The sequence below is a fragment of the Cucurbita pepo genome, chromosome 20, assembly GCF_057944985.1.
Source record: "Cucurbita pepo subsp. pepo isolate OVF chromosome 20, ASM5794498v1, whole genome shotgun sequence".
In the NCBI taxonomy this organism is placed as follows: domain Eukaryota; kingdom Viridiplantae; phylum Streptophyta; class Magnoliopsida; order Cucurbitales; family Cucurbitaceae; genus Cucurbita; species Cucurbita pepo.
In genome coordinates, this window is record NC_141817.1 from 5,777,768 (window position 1) to 5,795,520 (window position 17,753).

At 36.6% G+C, this 17,753-nt stretch overlaps 2 protein-coding genes across 2 annotated transcripts; one reads left to right on the forward strand and one right to left on the reverse strand.

The window, feature by feature from the left end:
• Positions 1 to 1,750: 1,750 nt before the first annotated feature.
• LOC147786448 (uncharacterized) lies at positions 1,751 to 2,863 on the reverse strand. Its single transcript, XM_087120794.1, has one exon. It carries the CDS (start codon positions 2,861 to 2,863, stop codon positions 1,751 to 1,753), a length of 1,113 nt encoding a protein of 370 aa, XP_086976920.1.
• Positions 2,864 to 4,348: 1,485 nt separating this feature from the next.
• Positions 4,349 to 6,487, forward strand: LOC111784510 (large ribosomal subunit protein uL1). Its single transcript, XM_023665185.2, has 6 exons — positions 4,349 to 4,430; positions 4,676 to 4,721; positions 5,026 to 5,245; positions 5,606 to 5,771; positions 5,949 to 6,154; positions 6,253 to 6,487. Exons 2-6 carry the CDS (start codon positions 4,717 to 4,719, stop codon positions 6,304 to 6,306), a joined length of 651 nt encoding a protein of 216 aa, XP_023520953.1. The 5' UTR covers positions 4,349 to 4,430; positions 4,676 to 4,716; the 3' UTR covers positions 6,307 to 6,487.
• The last annotated feature ends 11,266 nt before the right edge of the window (positions 6,488 to 17,753 follow it).

Below are 17,753 nucleotides of genomic sequence, written 5' to 3' on the forward strand. Positions count from 1 at the left end.
TCAATTGGTGCTTCAAGATTTATTCTCCTACTTGACATCAATTTATCCCACCAATTTTGAACACATTGTTTGAATTGAGCAATGCATAACAGTACTCACTAAAATTATGACAGTTGAACACCGACTCCACCATTTTCTCCCATTCAAGGTACTCATTTGGATCGGTTTTACCATAAAACTTGGGAAGTTTTAATTTGATGCTCCCCACGTTACGATCAATTCTATCGTCATAAGGAACTCGTTGTTGAAAATTATGATGCCTTCTTCCATAGTCTCTCCCTTGCATCAAGGCACGACCAATCGCAAGTGGATTATCCTCGTGTTGACTAGAATTGTCTCCCTCATATTGATTGGCATGTTGTGCAGGTAGTGGAATCCTCCCTCAAGCTTGATTTTGAATCTCCAATCTTCTTATTCGATCTGTCTAACTCCTCTATTCCTCGAATTAGTCTTTCCATAGTTCGTTGTTGTGCTTTTCTCAATCGTGCATTAGTAATGTGAGGATTGTTATCCTAATTTCTATTGCTAAAAGAAAGTGAAGAGGGGAATCACTTAATACACTAATTTAAACTATAAAATGAATCAATTTTTTTTTTTATCATACACCATATTTTCTTTCTTTTTCTCCACAATTTGTCTTCTTACTTTTATATATATATATATATATATATATAGATGGGAGGATAAATTTTTAATATTAGGTTATAAATTGAAATATGAGTGCTAGCCTTCTTGGTTAGTTGGCTCTACAAGCTAGTAAAGTTGGCACGTACGGGAGGTAGTGCCCCTGACCTTGGGTGACTTCATGATCTGTGAGATAGGTTCTGTTAGGAATGGACGGAGAAATCTCTCATCCTGTTACAGAATAAAATTGGCTATTATATAGCGTTACAAAATCAAATCCGAGACTAAATCTGGTATGACTAAATCTAATTCAAATAACCAAATCTAATCTAATCCTAACAATCCCTCCCTTAAACTGAACATAAATAGTAATCAGTTTATATCTACGACCTCATAACTGACTTCCACCATGAAGTAACTTCATCAATTCTCGATGTCATTTCTGTTTATTGGTCAAAGTCCATGGCTTGCCTCCATTTCTCACTCTTCCATGTGTCTTTAAATCAATGTGTCTTCAAAGTTTACAGGTTCAGTAGTGGTAAACATGGTCGAGTGAGCTTCATCATCTTCTTTACAGAAAACTTCTCCTATCGCATAGTCTCTCATCCAGACTGCTTCATCATCTTCTTACAAAAATCTTCTCCTATTGCATAGTCTCTCATCCAGACTAGTGGTCTCTTATTCCTCGCCTTATTCGAGCTAGAAGAGCTTGCTTCAGCCAAAGAGCCAGAGGAAACAAAACTCAAACTCTTATCATCTAGCTTAGTTCTCTGAGCTGTCTCCTCTTTTTGTCTCTGAATCAACTTGAGCTCACGATATAGTTCTTCTTCCTTCCACTGCAGCTTCAAAGCTAATCGTCGCTTAGCTTTTTCTACCCTTCTCCTATTCTCTTCCAGCATTTTATCTAGCTCTTCTCTTTCTTTCTGTGCTTGTTCTTTTTGTCTTGTAGCAGTAAGAGCGACTTCTTTCTCTTTCTCAAGCTCCCATCAACATCATCATACAACTTCTTGCGTCCTTCCTCCATTCGCTTCTTTCTCTTTCTCAAACGCCACATCAACATCATCATACAACTTCTTGCGTCCTTCCTCCATTCACTTCTGTATTTCTAATTTAGTCTCTTCAGGATTCACTTCTGTATTTCTAATTTAGTCTCTTCAGGGTTTAGTCTTTCTTCAACATTCTTCTGGATTAATTCTTCCATCCTCCTAGTTGCATCTTCTTCTAACTTCTTTTTGCTGTCACAGGTGACCTCCTCTTTTATCTCCTTTGCTTTCGCTACCTCCATCGCCACATTTTGGACCTTCAAGTCTTCATCTTCTATTTTCAAACATTTGTCAACCAATGGCTTCATCTTTGCATGAACTGAGAACATGTGATTCGCCATCATTTGTGTGTTCATAATCAGGCCCATTTGTTGATGATAGATTCGGCAGGTCCCTTCTTTGATTAAGATCACCAAGCGCTTCTCCTGTAGTTGTCCTATGCTTAGCAAATTGTTGGTGAGATTGGGGACATAGTAGACATTTGTCACGGTTTGTGTGATACCTTCAACTTCGAATCTGACACTGCCTCTTCGTTCAACTGTCAATTTTGAGCTATTTCCTAACCTGACAGTGTGTTTGAAACTTTCGTCAAGCTCAACGAACCATGTTTTGTCCCTTGTCATATGATTTGAGCACCCGGAATCGAGAAACCAAATGCCTTCTTTTTCAACTTTACTTTTCTTTGTGTACGCCATCAATAGCAGTTCTTCCTCGTCAAATTTAGCATAATTGACAGCTTCTTTTTCTAAGCCCGGACATTCAAATTGGTAATGTCCTTGCTTTCCACATCGAAAACAATTGATGACTGGCCGGTTCACAAAAGATCTACCTCTTCCCCATCCTCTAGTGTAACCTCTTCCTCTCTGCAATGTCCCTCTGTCTCTTCTTTGTCCATACCTGGGTATATTCTCCACCTGCAGAACCTGCTCTTCACTCTTCTTATCAATCATCTTTTGTTCATGTACAAGCAAAGATGCCTGTAATTCATCGACTGTTGATTGGTCAATGTCCTTGGATTCTTCAATTGAGCATACTACGAAGTTGAATTTATCGGTGAGACTTCGAAGTATTTTCTCAACAATTTTGACATTCGGCATATCTTCTCCTGCTTTCATCTCTAAAGTTTCGAATGTTCTGCGAAGTCGTTGTAGCTGGGCTCGCTTCACTCTAGCATTTCCTTGGTACTTGAGTTTCATTGAATTTCACAATTGCTTGGATTGGAAGTATCCTTTTGAATGATAGTTTTCATAATACTCTTATCAATGGATTGAAGGAGATAATTCTTTGCCCTGAGATCTTTGAGCCTTGCTTCATTGATTTCCTTTTGCTGGGCTGCACTTAGTGGTTCGTTTCCTTTTGGTTCCTCAAAACCAGATTGAATAGCACTCCAATATTCCTTTGAACGCAAGAGATATTCCATGACCAAACTCCAATGCTCGTAGTCTCCATCGAATTTAGGAACACATGTTGTAGCAAAGCTTTCTGAATCACTCGCCATTTGTTCAGTGATTTTCCTCTCAAACACTCATCTATTTCTCCTCTTAGGTCCAATTAGGCTCTGATACCAAATGTCAGCAATGGACGGAGAAATCTCTCATCCTATTCCAGAATAAAATTGGCTATTATATAGCGTTAGAAAATCAAATCCAAGACTAAATCTGGTATGACTAAATCTAATTCAAATAACCCAATCAAATCTAATCCAAATAACCAAATCTAATCTAATCCAAATAACCAAATCTAATCTAAACCATCCCTCCTAAACTGAACACAAATCAATTCTAATCCAAATAACTAAATCTAATCTAATCCTAACAGGTTAAATCTAATCTAATTCTAACCATCCCTCCTAAACTGAACCCAAATCAATTCTAATCCAAATAACCAAATCTAATCTAATCCTATCAGGTTAAATCTAATCTAATCCTAACCATCCCTCCTAAACTGAACACAAATCAATTCTAATCCAAATAACCAAATCTAATCTAATCCTAACATGTTCGCCATCTAACCTCCTATGGATGATGAGTAGGCTAGCACTCACCATGTTGTCCCCACCTAGTACAGAGTCTATGAAGGTAGCGCCTCATCTTTGGATATCGGTTATCGCTCGTAGGCTAAGCTAGCTACCCAAGACTATACAACAACAAGAGTAATACAATTAGAGCTTAGAATAAAGTCTGTGGCCACCTGCTAAGTCATGGATGCGATGAGAGACAATAAGTAGATTACTTACCGAATATATTTTTATACTTCTTTCTTTTTCAGGTATTTGCAGGCTGCTGGTCGAGGTGGAGGAGTGTTCGAGAACTGTGCGGTTACAGAGGGAGTCGTTCTGGAACTACAGTTTGTTTTTACTTGGAGAGTCTTTTGTGTTTTGTTTTATAATTGTATTCCAAACTTGTTCTCCCATTTGTTCTCCTCTTATAATTGAATTTAATCTTATATTTAATTTAAAATTTGTCAATTTTTTTTTTATCTTTTATATTATTTTGCTTATATTTTTATTTATTTTTCACTTTGTCATTTTAGCCTTTATTCGAGTTTTGTACAAGCACTTATGTAGTTAAAAAATAATTAAATATTATCTTATATAGTCCATAAATAATTAAATGTAATTAATTAAATGGGCTTTTAGGCCCATTTACTCAGACATCCAACGAAATTAGTGAGCCCAGTTCCACCGATCCATCTCTGTGTTAGACACGTATAAATTCTCCTTTCTCTAAACCCTAATTTCTCCGTCTCTCGTTTGTTCTTCCGGTATGCCGTCGCCACCTTACGTTTTTCACTTCTCCTCCGCTTCATCTTCATGATCTCTATAGCATTGCGAAAATCCAACTTCTTGCGTTTTTGAATTTTGTGAATTTATTTTTCCCTTTTTCTTTTTGTTTTTGGGGTCTGATTTGCAGTTTACCTTGGTTACTGGTCATGATTATGTCAGTTTCTCCATTGTTATTTTCTTTCTTTGAAGAGTCTTATCTTTTCTCAACTATGCTTGTGCACAGGACTAAGTGTATAGTGTCCTTGAGACGGCGAAGATTCGAAAATGAGGTAATTTTTACGGCATTCTCTTTGTTTTGGATAATTGTTATGGTTTCAGATTCATGTTCGCATTTGGGTCATGCTATTCCCTTGATATATTTTTTTTTCGATACTACTGTTTTAAGTTTAATGGTTGCTAGTGTCTGGAGTAATGGGTTCTGAATGATTTAATCAACTGTTTGAGAATGTAATAGGTTAATTATCTTCCGGAAGTAGGCTTGCATTCCCATGCTTCTTCAATTAGTTTCAGTGTGTGATCGTATTAGTTATACCTTGTGTGCGTGGTCTTATTTATCTTCTCATTTTTCTACAGTAAGCTTCAGAGTGAAGCATTGAGAGAAGCCATCTCATCTATCTTCACTGATAGCAATGAGAAAAAGAGGAAGTTTACCGAGACCATTGAGCTTCAGATCGGGCTGAAGAACTATGATCCTCAAAAGGACAAGCGTTTCAGTGGTTCTGTGAAGTTGCCCCACATTCCCCGCCCCAAGATGAAGATTTGCATGCTTGGTGATGCCTTGCACGTTGAAGAGGTAAGTTTACTAGCTCTATGTGCATGATTCTGTTACTGGTTACCCTGTGATATTATTCTTGCTATATCTTCAACAATGCTTGTCTGCCTTTAGAAATTTATTTTATTATTCTAAACTTTTTTAACTTAGCATATTTGTTGCTATACAATCAAGTTTAAAGCTAGACTATGGCTATAACTCAGCATATTAATTTGTGGTGTGTATGAGCCAAACACTAGCGTTTCTGATGGTTGTTTTAGAAAGGGATAATTTGGTGTGAATCAATGCATTGCTTTTACCTTATTTTTGGGCTTCCATAGATTCCTCTTCTTATGTGTTCTAGGGTATGTCTTAATGTTGTTTCATGAAAATCTATTTCAGGCCGAAAAGATTGGTCTAGACTATATGGACGTGGAAGGCTTGAAGAAGCTAAATAAGAACAAGAAATTGGTGAAGAAGCTCGCCAAAAAATACCACGCCTTTTTGGCTTCTGAAGCTGTTATCAAGCAGATCCCTCGTCTTCTGGGCCCTGGTCTCAACAAAGCAGGTTGGAATATTTTATGGACATGTAATTCCACTGTTTCTCTTCACCAAATATGATTAATTGACAACTCCCTGAAATATGAATCCTTGTTATGTTTCAAAGAATAGAAGGTGGAAGGCTAGATTTTTTTTTAGGCTTGAAGTATATGTTAATTTTATCTTAACCTTTGTCATTCTCCAGGAAAATTCCCAACATTGGTGACACACCAAGAATCGCTTGAGTCCAAGGTTAATGAGACCAAGGCAATGGTTAAGTTTCAACTGAAGAAGGTTCTTTGCATGGGAGTGGCCGTGGGAAATGTCGCCATGGAGGAGAAGCAAGTCTTCCAAAATGTTCAAATGAGCGTCAATTTCCTGGTTTCTTTATTGAAAAAGAACTGGCAGAATGTAAGTTAAATCTCAGTGCGTCTCAACTCAACCTGAAGATGTGTTTCATCATTTTCTCTCAGGGGGATGTAAATATTGTTGTTTAATGATTTTTGCAGGTTAGGTGCCTGTACCTGAAGAGCACAATGGGGAAGTCGTACCGGGTTTTCTAAGCTCTGTTAGCAATCTAGTCAGTTTTATGTTTGATCTTTTTACTGTTGACGTTATTTTTTGAAGAGCAGTTTTGTGAATTGAGCGTTTTTGATTGAATGATTCTTCAACAAAGAAACAAGGATGCTTTTTTCTCCTTTAAAACGACAATTGATAATGAAGTTTTTATTTCCACCAACCAAACCTATTCCCAACGTTCGTTTACATTACTGTCTGGTTTTGTTGGGCTTGAATTGTTGGGTTTTTATTTCTTTTGTGGGTTATTGACATGCCAGCCCTCTTTTTATTTCACATTTTTTGAGGAATGGAATGCACTGCATGTTTGTGAACTTCGTGCCATGCATGATCTCAATCCAAATATTACATCTATTTTTCATAATAATCATTGATCACTGTACGTACTTTGTAGTTTGAATTACAATCTGTCTTTGATGCTATTAATGAAGAGGGGTTTCAAGCGGGTTCTTTTTTTAAAAGAATTGGTTGTTAATTTCATGGTTCGTGTTTGTTAAATGATTTGTTTTTGTATTTGTATTTTATACTATGATATGCAAATCAAGTAATTGTTTGTGAGATATGGTTCGTGTTAGTTTTTTTTTTTTTTTTCTTTTGGGTGTAATTACTTGTGGAGATTCGAGTGAAGAGCAGAAAAGCCCTTAGGCTGCATCTTCTCATAATGCTCCATACATCAATTGCTGCCTTCATAAACAATGAATAGCTTACTGCTATCTCATGTGTTGTTTTGAAGAGGCATACAAAATCATGAATGCCATGATGCTCTGAATGTAAATAGTTTCCACTGAAGAGTTTATCCATTTTGCACTGAGTTCCGATAGAAAATGTGAAATAAATGGTTCTGAAATTTTCTTATGCCATGTGCAAGTTCATGGTTGGAGGGGAGGAGGTATCATCGTCCTGGTGCTTGCTGGATTATGCTGCATATCTCAACTTTTCTATTTGATTGTTGTCGTTTTCTTGTCCCCCGTTTTAGCTTTTTTACATGTTCATTTTTCACATGCTTTAGGGTTTGGTTTATTTGTAAACCACACAAGTTCAAATTAGTTTCATGAATTTGGAAGAGGGTTATTTGTTAACCTGTGTTCTGAGTGTTAGTGTGTAGGGGTGTACACGACAACTTGGACAAACTCAATTTGAATTATTTGGACAAACTCAATTTGAATTATAGGAATTGGGTTAAGTTGGATTAATATTTTTAGTTGGTTTGGATTATTTTTCTGTACCTCGAAATGAGTTTGGTTTTGAGCTCATAGAACAAAAATCTTGAATTGACCTAAACCAAAACACATCTAAAATAAATAAAAAAAATTTGTGAAAATCCGTCATTTCATGAGTTTATCATAATGGTAATTTGTTCTTACTAGGTTTTGTTCTTACTAGAACTCTACAGGCAAAGTTTAACCTGTTGGATTCAACTTTTTATACTTTTATTTAGTTTCTTTTTATGTATTTTTATTATTTTTAGTTTCTTATATATTATTGATTTGTTTGAGTAATTTTAAAGCATATTATATCTTTTATATGGTTGATTTATATATCCATTTAGGTTATTTTGATTCTACACAGATTTTTAAATGAATTATTTTCAGTTTAGTTTAAATTTAATATTATCAAATTATATGAAAATTTAAGGTAATTTGAAACCATGGGTAATAATTAAGGGATTGTTAGAAAAATAAAAAATATTAATTTAATTGAAATGTGTTTACCGTCCTCAAGAAAAATAAATAAATATATATATATATTATATAAATCAATAATGTTACAACAAATAAATAATAAATACATTACAATTACTTGTTTAATAATAAAATCTGGAACTAAACAAAAGGAATGTGTATTTGGCCGAATTTGGGCGTGAGTGTCAAGCCAAAGAACTATGGCAAACCCCATTAATACAAAAAGATTCTTAATATATCTATACATTTTTATTTGGCTTGGGTCAACTCGAAGGTTCTGCCCACGAACTCGAAATCGACCCGATTCAGTTTGGTTTAGAGAAGTGAATTCAACCCGATTCAGTTTGGGTTCAGAGAAATGAATTCAACCCTGCCTGAATTGCTAATCCAACCCAACCCAACACTATAGTTCGGGTTGGGTTGGTACGGGTTGTCGGGTTGAATGTACACCCCTAGGGATTACTATATTATATGGATTAGGTTATGTGCCTTATCTCTTGGTAACTCTACATCATTTTGACTATATACTTGAACTTGATATAGTTCAAATAATCATACTATAGTCAGAGTGTTGTTAGTTTATTGGATTTAGATTAATAATCGTAAAATTCACTTTATTCCATAACAATATTTACTAAGTAAACATCAATAATAACTTTATTGAAAATAAAATATGTTTTTGTTTACAAACTATGAGTTTTAGGACATAAAACCCAACATCTTCATGGTATTAAAGATCAGAGATCTTGAAGGATTGGAGTTGTTCTCCATCATCACTACTTCGAATGATGTTTTCGCTCATGTGGCCGACAACTTTCGGCATCTGAAAATCTCTTTCACCGTAAGTTATTTAGGCTGTGTTCTTGAGAAGATTCGAGGAAGTACGAATATCGAAGCAAAATTTGTGGATCTTGTTCATGCGAGCAATGGAACTAGGGCTATGAAGCATCCATTTAGGAATTTTCTCCCGTAGAAGAATCAGGTGCAGTTGATCACGACGTGTTTAGAATTTTGACATTTTAGCTGCTTACTAGAAAAAATTCGATTTTGCTTTAGCTTATGTGATTCTGCAAAGCTCAAGGATCGGTAGGCCTAGGGTTGATCTTGTCGACGCTATCCAGAAATGTAGTGGAAGCTTAAGGATCCGTTGGCTCCAAGGTTGATCCAAGGCGCTGTCCAAAAACACAGTGGAAGCTTAAGGATCCGTTGGCTCCAAGGTTGATCCAAGGCGCTGTCCAAAAACACAGTGGAAGCTCAAGGATCAATAGGCTCAATGGTTGATCCAGTTGACGCTATCCAAGTCTATGACACTGTTGCTGAGAGTGCTACAGGGTGTATGAACATGGCTGCTGTTACTGAGAGTGCTTCAAATTCAAGTCTATGGCACAATAAACTTTGACATATGAGCATCAAAACAAATGAAGATGCTGGCTGGAAGAAGTTTTCGAAGGTCTGAAATCTGTTGATATGGGTCCTTGTGAGAACTGTGTTATGAACAAACAGAAACGAGTTAGCTTCACAAAGGCTGCCAGAGAATTAAAGAAAGTGCGGTTTGAAATGGTCCACAGACGTTTGGGGACCATCTCGAGTTCCATCAGTTGGTGGATCAAAGTTTTACATCATCTTCATCGATGATTTCAGCAGGAAGGTGTGGATTTATTTCCTGAAACACAAGTTAAATGTGTTTGCCACCTTTAAAAAGTGGAAAGCTGAATTGAAAATCAGACCGACTTGAAGATCAAATGCTTGAGGTCTGACAATAGAGGAGAGTATGACTAGTCAGAATCAAAGCATTTTGTGCAGCTGAGGGAATTCAATTAATGAGGACAATTCTCGGTAAAGTAAAACAAAATGGTATTGCTGAAAGGATGAACAAAACATTAAATGAGCGGACAAAGAGTATGAAGATTCATTCTGGTTTGCCAAAGACATTCTGGGTCGATGCTGTAAATACTTGAACAATAGAGGGTCGTCAATACTATTGAAGTTCAAATTTCAAGAAGTATGGACAGGAAAATAACTCAAGTACTCTTAGTAGAGAACTTTTGGTTGTACTACGTATGTTCGTCTTGATTCAGAGAAGAGTGACAAGCTTGATGCTGAGCCTGTGAAGTGCTATCTCATAGGCTATGATTCTGACATGTTTGGGTACAAGTTTTGGGATGACAAAAACAGAAAATTTATGAGACATTGTGATGTGACGTTTGATGAAAATGTCGTGTACAAAGACAAAGAGAAGAAAGATTCCAAGACAATGAAGCAAGTGGAAGTTGAAGTTGAGTTGTAGAAAGATTCACCTAGCGATGTTGTAGCAAATACTTAAGAAACTCCTGAGACTGTTTCTGAGGAATCAGTGGTGGAGAAGGTGACACCTGAGCAGGTGTTGAGAAGACCATCCAGACCTATCAGAGTATCAGATAGATATGTACCTTCGTTACATTATCTGCTGCTGACTGATTGAGGACAACTAGAGTTCTTTGACAAGGCTCTATAGTTGGAGGATATAACAAGGTGGGAGCAAACCATGGATGATGGGATGTCTAGGCTTCTGAAATGCGTTGCTCTTTCATCTACTGAGGCTGAGTACGTGGAAATGGCTGAAGCAAGAAATGAGATGATATGAATGATAGACTATCTAGAAGAATTGGGCAAGAAGCAGCACAAGAAGATTATGTATACAGATAGTCTAAGTGTCGTACAATTGGTGAGGAACCTAGTCTTTCATTCAAAGATAAAACACAAAAAGCGATACACTTTCACTAGCAGGTTAGTGAAAGATGGTGATGTGTTTGGAGAAGATAGAGGGTGCAAAGAATCCAGCAAACATGTTGACAAAATGTGTTGATATTGGAAAGTTGAAGTTGTTCAAAGCCTCAATTGGTACGGTGGAGTGAAGATTGAGAATAAAATTATTCGTTGACTAGATCGAGAGTTGCCTGATGACTATTTATAGTAAAAGATCTGGTAGAGATATATACAAGAGATATTTGTTAAAGCCGTTAAAGTTATATTTAATAAACTCAAACCACATATATACTCCATTACGCAGTGCTTTCAAAATGTACTTTCTTCATTCTCTATATTCTCGTATATACATGAAGTCATAAACCTTGAGCCAAAGTTCTCTTTGCATTTTCTCTCTCCTATTCTTTTTGTTCATCTGGATCGAGTGTGCGCGTTGTTGTGCGATCCTAACAGCTGTGTGCTACATCATTTTTTTAGGTAAAGGCAAGACACATTTTCTCTCTCTTGTTCTTTGTGTTCATCTAGATCGAGTGTATGCGTTATTGTGCGATTCTAACAGCCATGTGCTACATCATTTTTCAGGTAATGGCATGACGCCGCTATACAATTAATGATGACATCTGATATGAAATCAACCCAAGGGAAAGTATGAAATGGATTACCTTGATGATCAAGATCAAGAGTAAAGAAAACTCGTGATTTGAATCACTCCACAAGAGGTTTGATCAATACCACTTAAATGACTCTAGCATGCAACTTCTAAACATAAGAATTAAAAAAAAAAAAAAAAAAAAAAAAAAAAAAAAAAAAAAAAAATCTTAGCTCTCAACAAAACTAAAAAATAGAAATTCTATTTTTTTTAATTCCACAATGTGACGTCTCTAATCAAAGAAAAGAAGGCTTTATGGAGCCTTTACAACCTTAACCTAAGTGACACATAACTCCCAAATTAAATTGACCCGTAAATGAGAAATACTCATCACTTCCATATTAAAATGGCTAGTTAAGGGTGTGATATGGTAACCTATAGTTACCATATCCTATATTAAAAACTAGCTTAAATATGACACACAAATATTTAAATTATAGTTAAATAGGGCAAGGAAAGAAATGTGCTTATTAGTTATCCTACAACTAATTGCATAAATTTAGTTGAGTTCATTAAATGCAACTTAAAGTGTATTTAATGCATCTCTTTCTTGAAACTCAACTTTGCACAACATAATAGGGATGTCTCCAATGTCTTATCGAATTTTCTTTGATGAGCTCACCATAGCTTGAGTATAAGTGTCCAAGGTTTGTTATAGTTTCTCAGCTCTCGTCCTTGTAATTGGACCTTGAGGTATGAAAATTCCTTAGTTGTGGTTCATATCATTCTCCCCCTCTTGAGAAGGATTCGTCCTCAAATCCCAGCCATCAACTACATCAAAAGGACTCAAATCAACAATATTAAAAGTTGCATTAACACCATACTTACCTGGTAAATCAATTTTATAAGCATTGTCGTTGATACGCTCAAGGACTTGAAATGATCCATCTCCTCGTGGTAAAAGCTTAGATTTTCTTTGAGTAGGAAATCTTTCTTTTCGAAAATGCACCCAAACCCAATCTCCTGGCTTGAAGATGACAATCTTGCATCTTTTATTAATTCGGGTGGCAACCTTGGAATTTTGCTTCTCAATTGGTTCTTTTACTTGCTTGTGCAGTTAATGAACAAAGTCAACCTTGGCATTTGCATCAAAATTCACAAACTCTTTTGACGGCATAGGTAACAAGTCAATGAGAGTTAAAGGATTAAAGCCATAAACAATTTCAAAAGGTGTGCATTTAGTAGTGCTATGAACAACCCTATTATATGCAAATTCTATAAATGACAAACAATCCTCCCAAGTCTTAAGATTCTTATCAATAATAGCCGTAAGTATAGTAGTCATGGTTATGTTAACAACTTTAGTTTGTCCATCCGTTTGAGGATGACAAGTAGTTGAATATACTAGCTTAGTTCCTAGCTCACCCCATAAAACACGCCAAAAGTGGCTTAAAAATTTTACATCACGATCACTAAAGATGCTTTTAGGAATGCCATGCAATCGTACAAATTCCCTAAAGAAGAAGTCATCAATATGTTTTGCATCATCAGTTTTGTGACAAGGAATAAAATGAGCCATTTTACTAAATCGATCAACCACAACAAAGATGCTATCATAACCTTTCCTAGTCCTAGGTAAACCTAAAACAAAATCCATTGATATATCAATCCAAGGACCATTAGGAACTGGTAATGGGGAGTATAAACCATGTGGTTGAAGCCTAGACTTAGCTTGTTTACATGCTATGCAACGAGCACAAACTTTATGAACATCATGTCTCATTTTAGGCCAAAAAAAAAATGTTCAGAGAGCATATCAAAAGTTTTAGAAACTCCATGGTGTGCCATAAAACCACCTCCATGAGCTTCCCTCACAAGTAGCTCACATATGTAAGAAGATGGTATGCAAAGTTTGCCTTATCAGAACAAAAATCCATCTAACAACAAGTAATTATCCACAATGAGTCCTTTTTCACAAGATTCAACAAAAGGAGCAAAGAACATGTCATGCTGATTGTAACTATTCGAGTTTCTGGAATAAAATAAAATAAAATAAAAATAAAATAAATACTTAAATGTTCTCATATAATCTCCCCAGAAATCTGAGGATTTAATGCTAGACATTTATTGCCCAGTAGAAATATTCCTATTTCTCTAAGTTTCTTTATCCTAAAACTCTAGAATGCCTTATTAGGAAATGTCTTGAGATTAGTTTTATATTCTTATGCCCAATCTTTTACATTCTTTGAAAGCGATTTTCTCTCCAAACTTTTCTCTCGAAACATTAGGGTTGCTATTTCGAAAAAGAATTCGAGTGGAAGTAAGATATAGACATCGGGATTGCCATGCTTGTGTCGAAGACACTGCGTGACCGACGAAAACAAGAAGTTGCACCGAGGGTCGTCGGTGACGGGAAGGCATTGGAATAGGTGAAGGCGTCATTTCGTGCCCATCGGGAGAAGTGAAAGTTGAAATCGAAGCAGGACAGCTGCATCGTTGACGACGCAACGACAATTTAGGGTTTCGAGTCAGCGTTGATGGTGCCAGGGGTCGTCGGTAACCCGCCTCACGCTTAGCCTCCAGTTCGGCCCAAATAGTGATGGGCCGCGTTTCCATCGGTGGCCCAACTCCACAGACACATGTCCAAAGGACTTGGCGGCTCCGCACACGTATGTCGGCTCGGCTCTGTCAACTCCCACGGCTCGGCTTGGTGGCTTAGTTGGTTGGCTCGATATTGCTATAATATATCGATTTCTATGTTTTTAGCCCTTATTTTTACTATTTGAGGTCAGTATGGTTCCTAACCATCAAAACAGATTGTGCTAGGAGTTTATTTTGATAAATAGCATGAGATTTAGCTAACGTTATGAAAGGTTCTTAAATTTCTATGTGGTTATTATAGGACAGAATTAATCGTTGGAATTAGCTTGTTGTGAGTGACTTTGGCCAAGGCCATCAAGGTAAGTGACCTTACTGTTGGAGTTGGCTTACTACATGTTGTATGATGGTGCGTGCCCTGTGGCCCCTGCATGCACCATATTTTATGTGATTATGGCTATATGATGTATGTATTATGTGACTATTTACGCTATAGAAAGTTATGGATTATGTTGACTATTGACTGTTTACGCTATGAAAAGTTATGGATGATGTTGACTGTTGACTGTTTATGTAAGGACCAGGCTGACTCGATGACTCTAAAAAGACGGGTAAATTTTTTATAAACATAAAACAACCTAGACTTAAAACATATCAAACAAAATAAAGTTTATACAAAGTATTTTACAACACAACACAACAGTTAAAACACAAGTTAAGGGACGACACAAAAGGGTAGAAGGACGACGGGGTGAGGTTTGTCTATGGCACCTGCTCCAGAGTCCACTCCCGACCTCGACCAGCTCCTTATTTCCTGAAAAAAAATGGAGAATAAGGAATGAGTACAAGACTCAGTAAGCAGCCTACTTGTAGGCTCTTAATCGTGTCCTTGATATGCTAGGGTACCACACTTTTTGTTTTCTTGTTCTTGTTCTTGTTCTTGTAGTAAGTTCTTGTTATGTTTCTTAATTCGTTCTCCAAGACACTCCCCTTAAGATTTACGGTACTAGACATAAACTTGTCAACCTATGTCCGAGGCTTCATACGTTCAAGCAACACAGTCTTAATACCTACGCTCAAGGCTTCTTACGTTCCAAGCAGCATAGCCTAAGTCATACACATGACGTACCGTGGGAGGTCTTAGGAGATTCTTAGTTCATGGCTAGGGTAACTTACTCTCTTCTTGCTCCATCGTGGCCATAGGTTTTCCCCATGATAGACCATAAAGGTCACGTGATCGATACATGCATGAACATTGCATATACCATAAAGGTCACGTGATTGATGCATGCATGAACATGGCATAGACCATAAAGGTCGCATAATCATAGACCATATAGGTCGCTTGATCGGTGCATACATGAACATGGCATCCTGCAAATCATAACATAACGCAAGGCATCTCATCTAGGTGAGGGGAATGAGGCAAAACATGACATCCTGCAAAGCAAACACGGTGCACGACATCCCACCTAGAAAAGGAAAAAGGCCTCCTTAGAAAGCACCGCATGATGGGAGTTATGGGCCACAATTAGACATGCTTAGAGTAATACCTAGCATTCTTGAATTTTGAGTCTTGAGGACTTTGGTCCCTTATGTTTGAGTGGTACCTAGCATTCTTCTTGTCTTGGTGGTTGTATAGCTTGTTCTTGATTCTTAATCTTATAAGTTTCTAAGATTCTTATTTTCTTGAGGCACAAGTTGTTATATACATTCGTGATCATATGAACCCATCGTAATAACTAGCATGAGTTATTCTAGAAGGTCATAAGTTTATAATGGGCTCCTTAGAGGGTTCTAGAAGGGTCTTGAATCTTGACATGTTTTCTTTAGGTGTTTCCTTAAGTTCCATCTTGGCTTATGTTCCAAACTTACTCCTGTTGGGTTTTATGTCCTAAAACTCATAGTTGGTAAACAAAAACATATTCTATTTTCAATAAAGTTATTATTGTTGTTTATTCAGTAAAGATTGTTATTGAATAAAGTGAACTTTACGATCCTTAATCTAAATCCAATAAACTAAGAACACTCTGGCTATAGTATGATTACTTGAACTATATGTAGAGACATAAGAGTAGATCAAGTTCAAGTATATAGTCAAAATGATCTATAGTATAAGGATAAAGCTGAGTACCTTATTCTGGGAACACTATGGATGCAGCCCACTTTTGTATATGATATAAACAATGTGATCACTAAATTGTACATGTGGAGACATGTGAGTGAGGGCGTCCTATGCAATGAGTATTGCATAAGATCGGACCATGAAGAAAACCACTCTCACTTTATAATGTCGTTTACTGTTGAAACTGATTTTCTTTTCATTCGATAACCAAGGTAACTTGGTTTTAATCCTGAGCTAACCATGAACTCCTGTTTATTCGGAATTATCCTTAGATTTGCATGGGTGAGAGTGGCTCTAGTTCGCCGACTCAATAGGCCTCCCATTTCAGGGGTAAGACTGGGTGAATGGCTGGGGACATGGGGTGCAAGACGGAATTCACTCCTACCCACTTTTAGGGATAGAAGAGATGTAGTTCCCTTAAGCACTGACTCTAGGTCTTGAACAAGGGGGCCCCACCCTCTCATTGGTCTGAGAGGGATTCGGTTTACTGGTTGGACCACAAACCAATTGTTCATTAGAGGATCAGTGAGACATAAGGAACAAGAAGTAACTTCAGGGGTAGAATGGTAAATTGACCCAGCTATAGTTACGAACAACCTGTGAAGGATCGACTTACTAATCATGGTTATATCAAATGGACAGAAATATATCTATAGTGAGGGGAGTGCAACTACTAGGCTATAGTGGAGTGTCCTAGTAGTTAACGAATGTTGGTTAACTAGGTTAATGAGTTTAACCGGTTAATCTTGGATCGTTGGAGCCCATGATCTATAGGTCCATTAGGTCCCTCTGCTAGCTCATATCAGACTAAACCATAGAACAGTGTGACGAGTGAGTTCGAAGTGTTCGAATTCAAATTAGGGAATATGCGCTATATATATACGATATATTTAACTGCATTTTTGTTTTATTTATGAATTAAACAAAAAGAGAGAATCTGAGATATTTAAATAAGATTTAAATATCTTAATCAATTATGTGTCGGAATTGATTGGAATTGACATTTGAATTAATATTAAATATTAATTAAATAGTTTAATTAATCATTTAATGTTACTTTAATTTGAAATTAATTATTCAAATTAATTGTTGAATTAAAATGAAGAAAGTCAAAATGTTGACTTCATTTAATGGAAAAATCCATGTTAGTGGAATTTTGAGGTGTCAAAATTTGGTTTAACCAAACTTGCATGCTTGCCAAATAAACCCCACAAGCTTGAGTGGAATTTTGAGTGTCAAAATTTGGTTAACTCAAACATGCATGCTTGCCACATAATCCCAAACATTTGAGTGGAATTTTGAGTGTCAAAATTTGGTGATCTCAAATTTGCATGAACATGCAAACATGACTCTTTAAATAGAGTGATCATGGTACATGGAATGTCTTCTTCTTCTTGGTGAATAACCTTTTGAAAAACCTCTCACAAACACTCTCTTCATATATACAAAATCCCTTCCAAGTTTAGTCACTCACCGGATTCCACAATCCCATTCTAAGGCCGGAGGATAGTGGAGAAGACACTAGTGGTGGTTCGAAACCGGTTCGTGAGGAAAAAGGAGTTTGAACTACAAAAGGCTAGTATTCAAACTCATTAAGTTTTTATACTTATGAACATGCTAGTTATTTACTATAATTGATGTTCTAAAAGTGCCTAAGATCCAAATTGCTTCCGGATGTGTTATATTAACACCATC

What these genes read in the sequence shown, in the direction of transcription:
- LOC111784510 (XM_023665185.2), top strand. An exon ending in CCCTGGTCTCAACAAAGCAG is followed by an intron (nt 5,772 to 5,948) that starts GTTGGAATATTT and finishes GTCATTCTCCAG; the next exon opens with GAAAATTCCCAACATTGGTG. An exon ending in TGAAAAAGAACTGGCAGAAT is followed by an intron (nt 6,155 to 6,252) that starts GTAAGTTAAATC and finishes TGATTTTTGCAG; the next exon opens with GTTAGGTGCCTGTACCTGAA.
- LOC147786448 (XM_087120794.1), bottom strand. Translation starts at nt 2,863, where the DNA reads ATGAAACTCAAGTACCAAGGAAATGCTAGAGTGAAGCGAGCCCAGCTA.